The sequence below is a fragment of the Zonotrichia albicollis genome, chromosome 8 (assembly GCF_047830755.1).
Source record: "Zonotrichia albicollis isolate bZonAlb1 chromosome 8, bZonAlb1.hap1, whole genome shotgun sequence".
Lineage (NCBI taxonomy): Eukaryota > Metazoa > Chordata > Aves > Passeriformes > Passerellidae > Zonotrichia > Zonotrichia albicollis.
Genome location: NC_133826.1, coordinates 6332004 through 6350443, shown reverse-complemented (window position 1 = coordinate 6350443; position 18440 = coordinate 6332004). Strand labels below are relative to the sequence as shown.

Here is an 18440-nt window from a genome sequence, read left to right as displayed (position 1 = left end):
ACAGAGGTTGTGCTGCCACTGAGGACCTGAAGAGGCTGGAGAAATGGGCAGAGAGCGTTGTCAGGAGGTTCAAGAAAGGGAAATCCAAAGCCCTTCAACTGGAAGCAAGAAAGTCTGGAAATCTGTTTTGCTGCACAGGAGAATATGGGAATCCAGGTGGAGAACAAGCTGATCATGGCCAGCAATGCACTCATGTGACAAAGGAGCCCACAGCAAGCTGGGCTGCATTAGGAAAAGTGTCCCCAGCAGGTCAGGAGGGGTGATTTTACTCCCTGCTATTCTTCTCTTCAGTTCCAGTAAAGAAACACATTGCCTTCAACAGTGGGGGTAGAGTAAGAATGGTGAATTGTAATTGTATGGGAAAACAAATGATGTATTTTAATTATAAAAAAGGAGAAACCTTCAGCTGTGACAGTCAACATTAATAACCACTGCAACACAAACAAACAAACAAAAACAAACAAACACAAACACAAACAAAAACAAACAAACCAAACATATCCCCCATGCTTAAGAACATAAAGCTACGCCCTTAACCACAAACCACTCTCTGCATGCTTATTTTTAAAAAGGTTTAATTTTTTCACCCTGGTACAAAAATACAGTACAATGTGATGACAAGGCATTCGCCAAAAACATTCAAAGAATAAAAGGGGAAACCCCATAAAGCTTCAACACAACCCACCCTCACTTGATGGAACAATCAAAAGGTGAGTGCATAAGGAAAAAGTTACATTTCTGCCCAAAGGCAAATAAAGATGAATCACACAGTTTTACACAATAATACATTTGCAGAGCTGATAATTCACATGCTATTTGGACATTCATGAAATGTATTCTACTTGGTGTAGTGGCAGAATTCATGGTTTTGGATAGCTAGAAAACAACTGGCCCAGGAACATGCCCCAGTGATGGGAATGCCCAGTAAAAACTATGGGATCACATAATACCAGTGAGAAAAGAGAGATTCAACCCTGATTAGTGTCAAAATGATGGCTACTTCTAGTTTTTCCCATCACATTGTCCTCAAATTCTGTCTTCCCTACACACCTCCCTTTTAACACCAAATATTAGTGGCTTCTCAAACACACTGAGAGATGTGTTTGCACATTATCCAGTTGTAAAGAACCACCACAGTGCCAACTGCCAGGCAGAGAAAACACTGTAAGTGTTGTGTGTGTGTGTGTGTGTGTGTGTGTGTGTGAACTCCAAACAGGGTTTTTAACCTAACATTGCTGACAGGGGAATTATGTCCCTTCAGTGCATCTACATTCTTAGTCTGTTTAATCATTTCCTCTCAGTTTTGAAGTGATGAAAAGGTAAATTCAGTGTATTCATTATAGTTCATCTCCCAGGTGCTTTTGTTTGAAAGCATCGCCTGTCAGCTTCTCCTGGGCCTCCTTCATCCCTTGGACAACTGAAAGATTACACAGAGAGATACCAACCATTAATCTCAGGGTGAAAACATCAAGGTGAACTGGTAATGAAAGTGATTTAAAACAACACAGTTACAGAATGTAGATCTACAGATTAATCTGTAAGGAAAAAACAGTCCTGCACCCTTACCCCAACTATGTGTGGCTGGATCATGCAAATTCCATGATTTCCCTTGCCTGAACTGGAGACAAAATTAAGTCCTAGAGACTTTTAGTAGGTATTAAGGTGAGTCTTGATTCTGAATATGGTTACTGAGGGATCAGAGAATCACTCACACTGTATTTAACCACTCCCAGTTACACTTTAAATTAACATAATTTCTCTCCATTGCCAAAGCTTCATCTCACTAAAAATGCACTTCAAATGATTCAGCACATACCTTGATCAGCGTTGGTATAGAAATACTTGTAGCTGGGGTTTCCTCTCTCATTTATGATTTCTGGGTGGACCTTTCCACTGGGGTCTGTGAAATAAGAAATCCAACAGGAAATTTAGATGGAAACAGTAAGAACCCAGTGCTGTGAATGGGCACAACAGCTGTGGATGCCTTACCCATGAAAAGGATTCTGGGAATGTAACCTCCATCAGGACTAAAGGCTTCATCCTTTGGCTCTTCATCATCCTTCCACAGCAAGGCAGGAGAGAGGGAAGCCATTAGCAAGACAGCTAACAAACATGGTGCCTTTTACAGAAACAAGTTACTGCCTTCAGATTCCTTCTACCTTGAGCAATTTACATCTTGAAGAGATGCTAAGTAACTGCAGAATCCTCCACTCTCCAAGGGAAGAAAGTTATTTTTACCTACATAAATATCATTTGTAAAAACAATATTTTTTCTGGTCTATCAATCTGCATTACTCATCCCACTCTGGTGCAGGAATATTTGTTATGTACTGAGAGAATGAACATAAATCCCTTTCTTGTGGAAACTGAATCACACAAGGTACAAACTGTTAAAGAGGAAATGGCAGAGAGCCAGGTTTATAAACAAAATTAAAATAACCAGACTGAAAAATGTCTTTTTATAACAATGAGCTCTATCAATCAATCCTGAATGCCTATTTAGGAGTGCAGGATTTAGGATGTACACAAAACAGGATGCAACCAGTTGAGTCAGATTCCAAATGCTTCATTACTAGGCAGAACATGGATACAGAGCAGAAGGCAGCCTACCTCAAGGTTGACCATAACAAAATTATGGGCAAGTTCAGAGATCTCCTTGGATTCAGCAAACTTTGGCTTCAAAGCTAAAGAAAAAAATAAAAATAAAAATAAGAGGCATGTAAAAGCAGTGGAAAATATTTCAGATTTTCAGGTCAATATCAAAATCTCCACTTCATGCCTCCCTCTGGAGAGGTGGCACTTCTCAATAAGCAGTGGGTAAACGGAATGTATGTGTCCAACCCTTCCAGGCTCAGAACAGGAGGTAACTGAAGCAATTCCAGCCTGGCAGCCATGGGCTGAAGCCTGCCCAACACACAGAGGTGATTCTATTTGATCCAGTGCCACAGAAACAGAAATCCTGCTGTGAACCACCACTCCCACTCAACTACCCCATCCTTTAAGGCTTAGCCATACGCCCACCTTGTTTGCTATGACACTGCCATATTATTCCACTCTCAATGAAATACAAATATCATTAGTTACATTTTGGATGAAAAATTCACATTTCTTATAGCTACTTGATGTCTGTACAAAGACAATTTCAATTAGAAAGTGTTCAATTTCATTAGAAATTTCAGCAAGCTCTAGTATTCAATGCACTTACCTTTGCAAGCTCCACACCAGGACTTGTGGATGATAACCATAAGAGGCAAACCACTAAAAAAAAGAAGAAAGAAAACTGTCAAAGAAATTCTATTACATGTGCAGTTTAATAGTCAAGGCTTCCTCAAAGGCTAAATGTAATGGGAAATAAGTAAGATATAAAGAGATTAAGGAGTGCTCTACGATTGTCTTGCAGAAAGCTTTCCCAATCTTAAAACATGATAAAATAATTTATTATAGCTGCCAGCCAATAACTGCTTGTGTAGAGGAGGAGACTTTCTCTTCTGAGTTTAGATTCCTCAGATACACAACTGGTCATGTTTTTTTCCCCTGTATTACTGGAAATGGTTAATGACAGCAGCTGCCTGAGAGATCTCAGGATGGATTTTTCTGACTGTTTAAGACAATCCAGTGGGTGACAATCTCTCCCCATTACAGCCCAAGTCTCACTGAGCAAACCAGCAAACCCAAAAACCCAGCAAACCCTTTGGCTGCCTGCATGGCTTCCCACACATTTGTATGCTGAAACTAACTGTGATAGATGTGTCCAGTACCAGGGCTAAGGAGAGGGGGTCTGTGAGGAACTGCAGCATAAATAAAGTGCAACACAAAAGGACCAAAGTTATTTTTGATTTCATTCTTTCCAAATAATTCATTTTACATTTTCTAGCTACAGTACCCAGAGATTGTTTCCATACAATAATGATATGGCTTCCAGAAGAGTAAGAACAGCCTAAAATGAGGTGGAGGAGAGGAAGGAATCTGGAGAGGACATCCTATATGGATACTTCTTTCAGGATATGCCAAGCAAAGCAAACTGTAAGCTTTCTCTGACTGCAAACTCCGCACCGTATTAGGGAATAAAAATAAAGTCAAATTTTCATACACATGAATTATTAACACCTTTGCACACAACAACATTAATTACTAGCAGAACTATGTATGAGTTTTTCTTCAGGTGTAAATAGACATGAAAGGAAATCTCTACTTAACAATGTTCAGCAATGAACTTTAGAATGAGGAAAGGGTGGAAATGAAGCCATTAACATTTAGAATTGTTTAAACACAAATTTGCCATCTACAATTAACCTACATGTCATCAACTTTATAACTGTTTGCAGTAAGGAGCAAGAATACACATTTCCCTAGTAAAGCTTGCACTGCCTCAGTGCCCTCTCTCTGACTTCTTTTCATTGTTTCTACAGAGTCCAAAATTCTTTTGCTTATTTCTTGAGGAGAGGCTGATTTAAGACAGGATTTAAGATTGTTCTTATCATCAAGGATCAGTGATTCATGTTGAAAGAGTTCAATGGTCCGGTGGTCAGCACTGGCATACACTTTTTAAAGAGAAATTTTAAAAGCAGATTTTAAATGCAAGTGCTCACTTCCTTGAAATACCAAGTCTTAGTCAGTGAGAACTCATAGAAGTTTGTGGTAATTGATGTGTTTTCTCAGCTTTGTTCTCTTTATTTTGACTTGTTAAGTAAACTTATTTATATAAAAACATTTTGTAGTAATTTCTCAGTTCTGCAGTGCATAAAGCCCCTTAGCAGCTGGTGTGCCAGACAGACAGACACTGTAACTGAAATAACTCTTCCTGCCCCACTTCACCATTTCATCCCAGTGAGCACTACACATAAAATTAAAACCAAAAGCCACCATTTATTAGAATGAAGAATGAAGCATCCACCAGAAAGTGAGAGGTTTATATAAGCTGTACCCAAAATTATTGGAAACTTAGCTACCCATCACAGCCAGTACAGACTTATGAGTTTTACACAGAACAGAAATAAATACATTTATTTCTGTCATTTTAGCTCATTTTTCCTATGACAGCACTCATTCTTAAACAACTTGTGTTTTTAAGGGTGTAAAATGATGGTTTTAAGGGTGTATAATGACCTTGAAGACAAAAGACATGGCCAAGTTTTTCAGTAAAATAGTCCTGCAGGTAAATTAAGACTTTACTCCATTTAAGGCACAATTTTATTATTAAACCTGAAACAGAGAAGTTTAAGTCTGTTAAGCCAGCACCCTTTTGCAGTGCAAAGTTGAAAATCTCTCTTGGGTGAGTCAGATTTTTTTGAAACAGTCACATCCTAAAAATACAGCCTGTTCCAGTTCTGGACCTGAAGTCTCTTCTGCAGTTTGACATTTTCTGGTGGCAGCTCTAGAAAAACAATCTTCTTATTCCAGACACACACATGCCAATGTGGAGGGAAAATTCTTCCCTACAGTCATCACCTTTTACACTGTCACATCACACTATTAGATTACTGGGGTTTGCATCTCCACAGGAGATTTCATTGCTTGGGGACGCAGCAGTAGCTCCCTTTTTACAAGAAGCCAGTGGGGAGAAGGCAGGGCTGAGGAACTGCTTCCCTGGAGATCCCCCAGCAATGCAGCTGGCTCGGCTGCTGCAGGACACGGTGCCCACCTTCCCCGAGCTGCTGCTGCTGCCCAGCGATCCGAGCATCCCCGACAGGTGGAACCCGCGCTCCACAGGTCTGTGCCCCAAGGCACATTCACCCCGCTGGAGCACTCGGGGGCCGGACCGCCCCACTGCTGGGTGGCACGGGTGGCACTTCACTGGATGCTGCGGTTCAGGTATTGCACGAACATGCTGGCCAGCTGGGGCAGGTTTTCATCGCTGGGCTGCATCTTGGTGTAGCTGATGAACTGCCTCCGCAGGCGGCTCAGCTCGGCCACGCTGACGGGCCGGCTCAGCACCAGCCCCTCGGCCACGCCGGGGACGCGGACGGTCTCTCCGGGCTGCGCCCCGCTCCTCTGCGCGGCCAGCACGGCGGCCAGCACGTCCTGGGTGACGCGGTCCAGCTGGTGCAGGAAGCCGCAGGACTGCAGCGGCTGCGTGCGGGTGGAGCGGTGCGGCGGCGGCGGGGCGCTCTCGAACAGTGCGGCGCGGATGGCGCCCAGCGGCAGCGGCTCCTCGCCATGCACCGTGAACAGCGGCCGGTCCCAGCGGCAGCTCGGGTCGGGCTCCTCGAAGGGCGGCTCGTCGGGGCCGCCCGCGCCGCCGGCGCAGTGCAGGAGGCAGCGCGCCGTGCCCGCCTGCCGCGCCGCGCAGTACAGCTCGTAGCGGATGCTCCGCAGCTCGTTGCCCGCGTCCACGATCACCACGTCCCGCCGGCTCAGCCGCCGCTCCACCTCGGCCCGCAGCGCCGCCCGGCCGCCCTCCGCCTCGGCCACGACGTGCGCCGCCCGCTCCGGGCCGCCCAGCGCCTCCCGCAGCTCGGCCGCCCGCCGGCTCTTGCCGCTGCCGGGCCGCCCGCACAGCACCACCAGCGGCATCGCCCCGACACCGACACCGCCACCCGACCCGGACGTGGAGCGACTGCTTCCGCCGGGCACGGGCACACACACACCCCCACAGCTCGCCCGGCCAACCCCGGGCTCCTCCTCCCCGCGGGCGGAGAGAATCGCCGCGCCCCGGCACGGCTCTGCACCGCGACACCGCCCTGCGAGGCGTCCCGCTCAAAAACGCCTTCGCAGCAGCTGCTGGGACGGAGGGACCGTGCCCTCGCCCTCAGGGAACTTAAACCCAGCAAGTCCCCAGCATCCCGTGACATTGTGGAGTTTACAGAATTGAAATTGAAGGTCTGAAACTTCCTAGACCACCGGCTCTGGTGCATCTCATTTGATGCATTCCAGATAATTTTGAGTAATTTTACATCTCCTGATTTATGGTCGGAGAAAAACCCCTGTACTGTTTACGTTTACATTTTCGTTGCAACTAGTAGTTTCTCCCAGGCCTTCAATTCAATAACACTGAAATGCTGCCGCGCTCAAATCAGCGAGCAGATCTGTGCATCAGCAATGAGAGTGTGGTTCCCACCCATCCCATCCCATCCCATTCCTTGCTGCAGGGTCTTTTTGAGCCGAGCACCAATCCTGCCCAAACCTGAGAGGTCAGACCTTGCCATCCCTCCCACCCTCTTCTGTCTCATTTTAAAGCTTCCTCTGCTGCTGCTACAATTATAACTCTAAAAACTGAAATAATCTACTTTTTTTTTTTTTTTCAAAAAAGCCAATGTATCAAGTTATAAAAACTTCTAAGACTTCTGAAGTGTACCATCTGGGTTAATTCAATGTCTGCACTGGAGTGTAGAACTTGCCAGATGGATCAGTTTGAGAGCAGAGCTAAATTAAACAGCAAACCTGGAAGGCATAAGTAATTTCTGCTCATGTCAGCATTGTCAGATCTGGGTTATAAAGTTAAAATGCAAGTAAAATTTATAAGCATGCCATTCTACTTCTTGGATTTTAACAAGAAGCAGAAGAAACTCTGAGAAAAGAAAGTCAAGATGTCATTTTTCATAGAGACATTGCTCTTTTTAGAATTTAAGCTTAGCCCAAACCAGGTTCTGTCACTTCACTACAATTTGAAACTTCCAGATTTTTGCTGCAGATGGAAACAAAATACCTCATGCTGAGGCCTCATCTATACAGGCACAAGGAATTTTTGGGAACTCAGCACTGCTGAGTTTAAGGGCACTGAGCATCACTTACACTTGCATTTGTGTGTTTGAGAACCATATATTTCTTTACTGCGATAAATAATTATTTTCTTGTTTCAAAGACATGCTAGGGCTTCAATCACTTAATTAGACTGCAGTAATTAAACCTAAGTGGTGCCTTAGCAAACTTAACAAAACTCTGTATTTTCTCTCCAATAACCTGTAGGGATCTGAAGAGTCTCCTAAACCACCCTCATTTTTGTTAAAAGAGAATCTTTTCTGTGGTTAAATTTAGGGCTGAAATAGAACCACTGTGAATGCTTCTGAAGACACATTTCTGTATTTAAAACTAATGAACATACCTGGCTGCTGCCTCTTTCTTTCCATCTTCCAGTGTTCTCCAATGAATATGATCTCCAAAACCTGCCAGAGAGAAGGGTTTATAAATGCTGCATAATTTAACATGTCAGCTAACGGAGGAAAACAGCCCAACCCTCGAGAGTATTTTCAACTCATTTTATATTCTTTTTTTAAAAACAACTATAGCCTCACTTCTGGAAAGACTTCTGGAAATACTTACAGCCCACACAGTTATATGAGGAATCCCATTGAAATTAATTAACAAAAATATACCATGCTCATGAATATTTCTATATATGTATGTAAATGACACTAAAATCCCCCAAACAGATATTAAAATTGAAGTGCCTTCTGATTATTCTCTGTTCTTTTTCAGTTTGTGAACATTTATTATCTGATGAATGACAAATTAAACATGTCAGCATTTGGCTTCTTAAATCCCACTGAAGGTGAACTAAACTGAAACTTAAAAACTTTGAGGCCAACATATAATCACTAATTGCTCTAAAGCTATTATGCTAAGTATTCCTGCTGATGATAATACCATGGAAGAGCAAGAAAGAACATCATTGCACATATTTCTGAGTGTTACAGTGACAGAACGATGCAGGAAATATTTTATCTGGCATCCAGATAACAAGTCTTGTTATGTCAATTGACTTAAGAGTGAGTCAGTGTATGTTTAACAGCTGCAAAGCCAGGGTTGGGTTTTTTTAGTAGCCAACACAGCACATGGCCAAAAGCCACCTGGAGAGCTCAGATGAAGGAGATCCAGGAGCTGTACAAAGACAAACTCTTCTTGGAACACCTCCTCAGAGGTCGTGGTTCCAGTAATTAACAATTACTGCGCTGGATGGCCAAACATGAGCCTTGGTTTTCCCCCTCCCATCCCTAAGGGTTCAGATTAGTCAGGAACCAGCCTAAGGTGCTGAGGGGAGCAGATTTTGGGTGCTACACAGAGATCAGGAGCCACAGACTGCCCAGTGAAGATACAGGGGAAAGTGGACATTGTCTCCAGCAGACAACTGTGGCAAAGAAGCTGGAGAAAGCCTAAAACAAGGCAAGGTTTTGGGACACCTCCCTTCAGCATCCGGGAGGTGAGGGCAGTGGCACAGTGTTTGTGTTACGTGATCTCTGCTGATACGAGCAAATATGAGCATATGTGATGCAACACATCAAACAGATGAGCTCAGAGCAGGGTGGGGAGGCCTCGTCCCTGTCCCCTCACGGCCACACAGCCAGTGCTGAGGCAGCCCCCGGCACAGGATCGCGTTTGTACAAGCTCAACATCCCAGAGCAAAACCCAGGACAAGTCACATTTACCCAGAATACTGACACCTCAGCTATTTCAGTCATCGGCCAAAATGTTAAAATAATAAAAACTTTCTATTGTTCTAACTGGGAAACACTTTTCAAAAGCTTTTCTATATTTAAAACAAACTCCACTTTGTGGTGAGCTTCGGTGTGTTTTTTAAAGCATTGCCCAACACATTACAGAGCGTATCTTCTGAATGAAAGTCATCTGGGGAATTAAAGGGTGAATGGCTGGCTGGGGTCCACACCACAGCTTTGCTGTCATTGATCAAATTGGTTACAACCAGCCTCGAGGAGGAGATTTACCTCTACGGCCAAGCCACCACCTGGCTGAAGCCCAGCGCCGGGTGAACCGGGCTATTAGACACGGTAATTAGACAGGGAGCCTGGGCAAGCCAGGAGCGGGGTGAGGAGCGGTCACCAAGGGCAAGGGAAGCGGAGGGAAGGGCCATTCATCGCCTGCCAGGAGCCCGGCGGAGGCACAGGGCACGGCGGGGCTACTCCCCGGGGCTCCCCTCAGGAGCTTCAGCCAGAACCCGACCACAGCGGCGAAGACCCCGCAAAGCCCCCCCGCGCCTCCAGAGCCCGAAGCTGCGCCCACTGCCCCCGCGGGCTGAGGGGACCGGACCCGCCCCGAGTGGGGACGGGAGTTGGGGAAAGCCCGAAGAAAGCGTTTGTCTGACCCTTTCCGAGCCCTCCCGCGGCGGCGGCGGCGCAGGCCGCCAGCACCAGGCACAGGCAGAGGATGGAGGCTGCCGCGGGCTGAGCCTTCATGGTGTCGGCGCGAGCAGCGGCGGCACCCGGGTACGGCCCCGAACCTCCGGACAGGACAGGACCCGCTTAGCTGGACTTTTTTTTTTTTTTTTTTTTCTTTTTTTTTTCCCCGTTTTTTAAAGCCCAGGAAGTGATGTATGGCGGATGTGGGCGGTGCGCCGCTCTGACGGTCGGCCCGGGGGTGCCGCGGGAGGCCGCTGGCGGGAACGGAGTGGGGGGCTCGGGATGAGCTCAGCTCCTTACAGGAGCCAGGACCCCCGGGGTAGGAGTCAACGCACCGGAGCCCCAGAGCCCTGGTTACTCCCCCTGGGCAAACCCCAGCGTTGTCCCGCCCGGAGCAGGCAGTGGTGGGAGGGGGGTGGTTCTGGGTTTATTCTCTCCTTCCGAAATAAACATTTTGGTCGCTCTGCTCTCTCCGGAGTTTGTCCAGCTGGCGGGAAGGCAAAACCGACCGCAAGCGCAGGGTATGAGGGAGGGTTCACTAAGGGGGACAGAGCGAGTGGTGACACGGTTGGAAGCGCCGCGTCCCAGTTTGGATCACAGGGCACCGCTCCCTGCCCCGAAGCACGGATGGCTACTGCTCCCTGGAGACTATAACTCCCAGAAACCTTTGCGCGCCACAACCCCGCCTCTATGTAAATGAGTGGGCGACCCCGCCCACCTGCGGGCGGGCTGGCGCCGTCACGTGGCGCGGCGCTTCCTTTCTCTGTGCGCCTCTCTTTCCTTCCTCGGCCGCCATCTTGTTCTCGCCGCGTGTTGGCAGCGGGGGCTCCGCCGCACTCAGGTGAGGGGGCCCGCTCCTGCCGTGTCCCGCTGTCTCCGTGTCCTGCTATCGCCGCGTCCCTGCCGGTCTGGAGCGGGCGGGGCGCCGCGGCAGCTCGGTCCTATCCCCTCGGTTAGTGCTGGGCCGTTCCCCGAGGAGAGGCCGAGCGAGGAGCCCCTTGTGCGGGGGCTGCCCTGGCTCGCGGGGCCGCGGCTCTCCCGTGGGGCCGCGGGTACACGGGCTGCTGAGGGATGAGCCGCGCTCCCCTCCCGCTCCCCCTGCTCTGCGGCTGCACCCTGAGCCCCTTCCGTCCCTCCGTGCGCCGCTCCCTGCCCCGCTCCCGCCCTTGCCCCCGCCGTTCACGGCACGAAGCACATGCGGAGATTTCCGAGGATCTCTGATGATTTTCTGGGGCAGAGCAGCGAAATGCATTCCTTTTGCGGGGAGGCTTGAGGCGTTTTTCACCCATTATGGGTTTTCAGGACTTTCAGCCTTTAAAGGTCCCACCAGACCTGTGGGAGAAGCAGTGGACAAACTTCCCAGTCACTGTATTGGATGGAAAGCTACCAGAGGTTCATGTAGTAAATATGTCCATACACGAACTTCGAAGAGTTTGGATCTCGCTTATTAGTCATAAGTATCATAGGTGCGTTATATGAAAACTATCCCAGGTAGTTCAGTGGTGACTGTGTCCCTGGACCCTCGTAAAGATAAGGTGTTTTCCCAGACCAGTTGTGGTGTATGTGCTGGTTTGGGTCTGGTTGGAGCCTGTAATTCATTTAAATACTTCCAACAGTAAACTGGCGTCCTGGAAATGAGTACCTCGGCCTGATGCAGAATGAAATGTCCTGTGGAATCTGTGCCTCATCGTGGCACAGACACTTGAGCTAAACGTGGGTCCTTCCTAGTGCAGGACTACTGTGCATTGCTTAGGTGGGGTGGCTTTAAAGCTGCGTTTTTGTGTGTTTGTTTGACACACTGTTTTGGGTGATGTTCTAGAAGATTGAAAAACCAGCTGTAATTATAAAAATACTCTTAAAATGGACTGTGACTTTTTTGTTACTGTTTTGATGTTAAGTTGAACTTGTTTTTGCTGTTTAGACGTAGCACTATGAACCAAGAAAAACTGGCCAAGCTTCAAGCACAGGTCCGAATAGGAGGAAAGGTAAGAAAACCACCAGAGATGTTTTTGAAAGTATAGGCTGAAGTTCATAGAAAGAAAAGAAAAAATTATGCTCAGGCTTGACTAATACAGGTTTTGTGTGATCTGGCCTCCAGTGCAGCTACCTGAAATGCAAGTTTCTTTCAGTTCACAGTGGCTGGATGAGCAGTTTCCAGTGTGCGAGCTTTGTTTTAATTCAGTGACTTGTTGTGACCTGTGAAAGCTCCAGCTAATCTCACCTGTTGGGTGTTCCAGTTCTGCCTTTATGGTCATCCTGCTGGGGATTGTCTTCTTTGTGCCTGCTCCAGGCACTGGCTGTGCACTGAGCTGTTTCTTTGCTCTGAGCTCCAGTGGGTAGTTAATGTGACCAATAAAAAGACATGTAATTTGTTCAGTGTGGGTGCTCATCCCCTGTTGTAGGGGTGATTGTACAAAAGTTTGCAAAGCAGGAATTCCAGAATTGCTGTCTGTGGAACACTCTGAAAGCATTAATGACTTGGTTGCCAAAGTGGGGCTATTTAAATCACTGTATTTGTGCTTTGTTTTGGAAAAAATATCTTGGGGAAACTTCATTATGTGTTGCTTAATATTAAGTAGTATTTTTGTAGTCTGGTTTAGTGGAAGGGAAAATATGCTGCTGTTTGTTATTTCTTTGGTCTTTATGCTTAAGAAAAAACTTATAATTGGGAACGATGGCCAAAGCTGTAGGTAAAGGAAATAATTTGAGAAACGTTTTTGTCTATAGAAATGTCTCCTGACTTGACTTGAAAGATGTTGCTCAGACTGTGCCCTGACTTTTGCAATTACTGTTGTGAGATTTTGAGCAGAGCTGACTGTTGTCTCTTGATTCTTCCCAGGGAACAGCTCGCAGAAAGAAGAAGGTGGTGCACAGAACAGCTACAGCTGATGACAAAAAACTTCAGAGTTCCCTCAAAAAACTGGCTGTAAATAACATTGCTGGCATTGAAGAGGTAGAGTGAAAACATAAGTGTTTCCTGTTTGAAATTAAATTCACTCTGTTGTTTTTGTGGTGGTGTGGTGGGTTTGCTTTTAGTTTTGACAACAGTTTTATCTTCCAAGCAAAACCATAGAGATCTGGTTATTGAGAGGTAACGTTGTATGATGTATCATTGCCTCATTGGCATAAATGTGTATGTGCCTGGAGAAGGAAAGGTGGAGGTTCTGCTGGCCAGGCAGTCTGTGGTGGAGGTCATAAGCTCTGTGTGTCAGCATTCATTGCAGAACAAAATTTCTCTTCATTCTCGACTTCTGTGAACTTGCTCTAAAGGGAAGAGCAGTAAATGTACATGGACTGTGCAGGCACATCTAGAGCAAGTGTGGTGCAGAGTATAAAGGAAGGTTTAGAAACTCCTTGAGTAAGAGCTTGAGTCTGTATTATTAAAATTAGGACCTTTTACTGCACAAAAATTGCTGGAATTGTTTGCAGTAGTTCCAGGAAATGTTTTTTAAAGCACTGCAGAGACTGTACAGAAGCAGCTTCTGTATTAATGTAAGTGGGAATGTGAAGGTTTCAGATGTTTCTTGAATCCCTCTAATTTACATGTATTAATAAAACATGTTTTCCATAACAGTGTGGGGAGTGACCCTCATGCATGGGAAGAGGAGGAGGTTTCTCCATTGTGAGCTCAGTGGAGCTGTAGTACTTGCACAGCTTGGTTAAAGTGCAGTATTTAATCTGTGGTTAATTAATTGAAGCAGGATTGCAAGGTGCATGCAGAAGTCTCCAAGTGCATTCCTCCCTTCCAAAGGCAAATGCAGATTCAGTGAGGTTTGCCTGTAAGTTTTCAGACCTCTGGTACAGAAACAGTTCAGTTTGTCTGTTTTCTTAAGCTTAATACAAATATGCAGAGCTATATGAACTGAAGAAAGGCACAGTTCTTAGTGTATGTTCAGGGTTTTTTTTTGTTTTTTTTAAATTTTTATTCTGTATACAAAAGAATAAAGATCCAGAGCACAGGATCTTTATTGAGACACAGTTATTAAGGAATTTAAATATCTCAGTGTAGGAAGATGATGCAAAATGTTTCTACCTTGATAGCAAGAGACATAATTGGGGAATGTTTTATTCAAGTGAACGCAGGTTGACCTTGGTAAGCTTCGTGCAGCCAGAAGAGTCATGTTGAGTCAAGCATGAGTAACACATTTGTGTCATTTTGAAAGAGACTCTTAAGTAACAGGATGATAACTGTGCTTGAAGCCTTTACCATTTCCCCATGGGCAAAGGACAGGATATTGCTTAGTTTTGTAGGAAAGTAACACACCTGGATTTCCTGTTCAAAACATATTTGGAACTCTGCTGCTGTGTGAGGATTGAGAACTTAGATGTTTCTGTACTTCAGATCTCATCTTTAGTTCTGAATCCCTCTTTATTCCTTGTAACTTAGAAACATTGCTTAATTTTTTCATGTAAGTTTAATACCACTGTTGTGTTGGATGGGTAGAACTCTCTTCCTACAGTCAGACAATTATTTTTGCACAATAGTTTATCCATCCCTAGAAGAAAAAGCTTTTCAGCTTTCCAAAGCAGGCCACTACACTGGCTGTAAGATTCTCAGTGATTCAGAAGGCCAGGGAAGGAGAGCAGGATCACTGGGTGGTGTCCTCAGTCTTGAGAGCCCTTGTGGAATGCTTGGGAAGGCACTGGAAGTGTGTTCAGTGCAGTTGGTCCCTGATCCCCCAGAGCTGGGTGTGCATCCCTGCCCTGTGCCAGCTGGGAAGAAGCAGGAACATTTTCCTGGTAGGTGACACAGGCACCTGTGAAAGGCAATGGCTTAGCCTGATGTGGCAAGGTTGGAGCTTTGAATTTAGGTGCTGTTAACTCCAGGTGCTTTTATCATGGTTATATTATCCTTTAGGAGGAGTGCTAGTTCTGTAATTTTGATATTTCAAATCTAGATTTTAGTTATTATGCTTGTGTAACAAGATGCTACAACACTTAGGTAAATGTTATTAATCTATTTAAACAGGTGAACATGATAAAAGATGATGGAACAGTTATTCACTTCAACAACCCCAAGGTTCAAGCTTCCCTCTCTGCCAACACTTTTGCAATTACTGGTCATGCAGAGGCTAAACCGATCACAGAAATGCTTCCAGGCATCTTAAGCCAGCTTGGTGCTGACAGCTTAACAAGTCTCAGGAAGTTAGCTGAACAATTCCCAAGACAAGGTAGGTCTTTTTGGAATCTTCCACTGCTGACTTAAAGGATATATGAGCTACTGAAAGTTTTAACCCAAATTTAACAACGACTTAAAAAGTCAGAAATGTGTGTGTGCTTTTATTTATTTGCCACTGCTGTGGAAGAAGAGGGTGGGGGAAGAACTTTCTTTTTATCTTTGTTGATTCAAGATTACACGGGAAGGCCCTGATTTAAAAGAAATGGGTAAGTCTGGCATGCTATGGTAGCAGGTGTACAGCTGTGTGTGGCAGAATGCTTAGGGGAAAACAAGGTTTTACTTGGAAAAAGTTAACCAGTTCTTTTTGTCAGGGAATCTATTCTGTTTTCTTTGTTCATACAAAACATATTTCTATTGCAATTGTAGAAGAAGCAATATGTTCTTCTGCTCTACAATTCTCTTTGGAATCCAAGCAAGGCTTAAAAAAAAGCTACTTAAAAATCAAAGTTTTAATGGAAAACAAAAACAAACAAACAAAAAACCCTAAATCACAGTTATGCATATGATTCTTTATTTTCTATTAATTTTAAAACCTTGGGAGCATGGGTGGAAGGGTGTATTTGGTATAACTATTACTGTAATTTTACAATTAAGAATAAAGATCAGGTACAGTTCCAGTTAGGCTGATATGGCCATTAAGATGACTGTAGTTGGATGTGTTGCAGTTGTCTGTGTTTGGAATGGAATATACATCACCTGTTCTAATGTTTTCAACACACAGTTATTCCTTTTAAATCAGTTTTAATTACTCCAGCATTCATGTTCAGAGTTTAAGTGAAAGTTAAGGGTTTTTCTTCTTTAGTAATGCATAAAATTACTAAAGAAGATTTAAAATTCTAAATTTAGAGAGATGGATCATCATAAGCATATTTGAATCAAATGATGTGTTGGTCACTGGTTGGTGCCATATTATTGTTGCATTGAAACATGGGACTTCACTGAGAAGATTGAGTCATGCTGGGTTTTTCTGTATAATTTGATCTTTTCCAAACTCTTGATGAATACCCCATAGCATCTGAAGATGGCTCTGCTAATGCTTTGCTGTCAGAATGTCCCCAAGGAAGCCTTTTGGTCATGCTGGTAACTCTCAGTACCTGGTCATTTGTGTTTGTCACTGCTGGGGATTGAGGAAGTGCTTGCTTTTTTCACATCTATGGTTTTTATTTTGTTGTGTAAGTGTCCCTGATTCTGTATTATGAGAACTCAGCACCAAATTTTTTTTATAGTGTTGGATAGTAAAGCGCCAAAATCTGAAGATATTGATGAAGAAGATGATGATGTCCCAGGTAGGCACATAGACACTTTTATGTCCACTTAAGATATAAATATTCTGATTCATTCATTTAAATATGTAGCTTTTGATGTGATCATACTCCTCATTTGCTGAAGGAGGTTTCTTATATAGGACAGCATTAAAATATGATTTGGGATTCCAACTTTTGAGAAGTAGATTACCTTGTGCAACTACCTTAATTACTGACTGAAACTAGGTTGAAGTAGTTTCAGTGAGGTTGAACAGGTATCTAAATATCCAAACAGGGCTTTAGGACTGCACAATGACATAATTGGCATAGTTACCAGGTTGTTTTTGTATCAGGGTCAGAAGTGGGAGTTTTTATTTCTATAGCAGAAGAAAAAGGACTTATGCCAGTGTGTCTGGAAGTAAATATGACAAGTTCTTTATTTGTCAGTGAATAACTGTTTTATCAATAACCCCATTCCACTGTATCCTTTGGGATGGTGTGTTAGCTAAAACAAAATGTGTGTACCAGAGATGGAATTCCTCCTGCCTTGGCACTGGTTTATTTCTTTGTGACCTTGCATAAAATTCAATTCTCTAAAATGGCAGGCATTTTTTAAAGAATGCTGATGCTCAAAACTTGACTGCAGCTAGTACAGCACCTTTGAAAATCAGCTCTTAATCATTTAATGTTAGAATTTTCACTGTTGGCATGTTTCTGCATTTCTAGTTCTTTGTGTATGTTTAAACAAACAATATTTTCTAAAGCCCTTTGAAATCTGCCCATAAAGACATGGTTTCCCTAAGTGTAATTAAGTATTACTTAACCTTTCCTGTAATTATATGCATTTTCATTAAACTTACAAAGGTAATCTTACTGGGCATTACTGTATTAAATATCTTCATCTTTTTCAGATCTCGTAGAAAATTTTGATGAAGCATCAAAGAATGAAGCTAACTAAAACATTAATAGTTCTGGAAGCTGGCATGGACTAGATTTAAGAAATCAGCTATGTGGTTCCAAAGTTTTAAAGAAACAGAGAACATCATCTGTTAATAGTTCAGTAATATAAATATTTTGTATTTTTATGATGCTGTTTGTTCAGCATTTTCTGTCAGTTGATTTTGCATTTTGCACTTACTCCCAGGATCTACTCTTTTGGTCAAAAAGAAATGTCAGTGCAGTTTGAGGGGTGTGTGTATGTGTGTGGGTGTACGTATAGTGGAGAACAAATTGGACAACACATATTTAACCATTTACCCTTTTCCTTTGGAAGTAGAAATAAAATGAATCTTCAGCATCATTACTTTGATTATTACCAATAGTGCACAGAGGGAGTTAAGGTGAACGTTTTGTCCACATTTTGTGACCTGAAGGCATTACATACACCATTAAAACTTGGGGTTAATTTGCTGTAACTATTGTACTTGCAGGTGTGTTTCTCAATGTACATACATTTGTTATCAACCTTGTGTTGATCCCAGGATTTAGGGGAGATGAGCTGTTCTAGCGGCCTGTTTGGTACAGGAACTTTTTAAAAACTTGGTCTCATCAAAGTGTGCTTTTTTTAAACCTTTTTCAATTTTTTTTTGTCTTTAAAAGTTTTGATACAAGCTGATATTTGACTCCTTCCATGTAGACTCAGCAGTATGTTCTCCTGTTGGTTACTAAAGTATTTCCCAGTCAAAAGAAAAACACCTTGGTTCTCTACTGTTGGGTCACTTGCTAAGCTTGCAGGTCTGGTTGGTAACAGTCCAGTGCACCAGTTTTGCACAGTAACAGGTTTTTGCTTGAATAACTTCAAGCTGTTCTCTTGGCATGACTGCATTTACTAGCAGCTGATGGTCCACTCTCATTCTTAGGGCACTAGGAACTAAATGCACTGTGTGAACAATGTTTAGGGTGGGAGGAAAGAGTTGTTGACACTTTGCCTTGCTTCCTGCTGGGCAG

General features: G+C 44.0%; 3 protein-coding genes across 3 annotated transcripts; 1 reads left to right on the top strand and 2 right to left on the bottom strand.

Annotated features, from left to right (window-relative positions):
* Nucleotides 1-558: 558 nt before the first annotated feature.
* On the bottom strand, nt 559-10232 carry TXNDC12 (thioredoxin domain containing 12). Its single transcript, XM_074545800.1, has 7 exons — nt 10037-10232; nt 8042-8102; nt 3206-3258; nt 2611-2684; nt 1990-2059; nt 1817-1900; nt 559-1417 (listed from the first exon to the last, which is right to left on the bottom strand). Exons 1-7 carry the CDS (start codon nt 10125-10127, stop codon nt 1338-1340), a joined length of 513 nt encoding a protein of 170 aa, XP_074401901.1. The 5' UTR covers nt 10128-10232; the 3' UTR covers nt 559-1337.
* On the bottom strand, nt 5107-6570 carry KTI12 (KTI12 chromatin associated homolog). The gene has a single exon (XM_005482257.4). It carries the CDS (start codon nt 6511-6513, stop codon nt 5791-5793), a length of 723 nt encoding a protein of 240 aa, XP_005482314.2. The 5' UTR covers nt 6514-6570; the 3' UTR covers nt 5107-5790.
* A 520-nt stretch (nt 10233-10752) lies between the features above and the next one.
* Nucleotides 10753-17793, top strand: BTF3L4 (basic transcription factor 3 like 4). The gene is made up of 6 exons (XM_074545801.1): nt 10753-10911; nt 11992-12055; nt 12910-13023; nt 15040-15241; nt 16476-16535; nt 17405-17793. The coding sequence occupies exons 2-6, from the start codon at nt 12002-12004 to the stop codon at nt 17449-17451; spliced, it is 477 nt and encodes a 158-aa protein (XP_074401902.1). The 5' UTR covers nt 10753-10911; nt 11992-12001; the 3' UTR covers nt 17452-17793.
* The last annotated feature ends 647 nt before the right edge of the window (nt 17794-18440 follow it).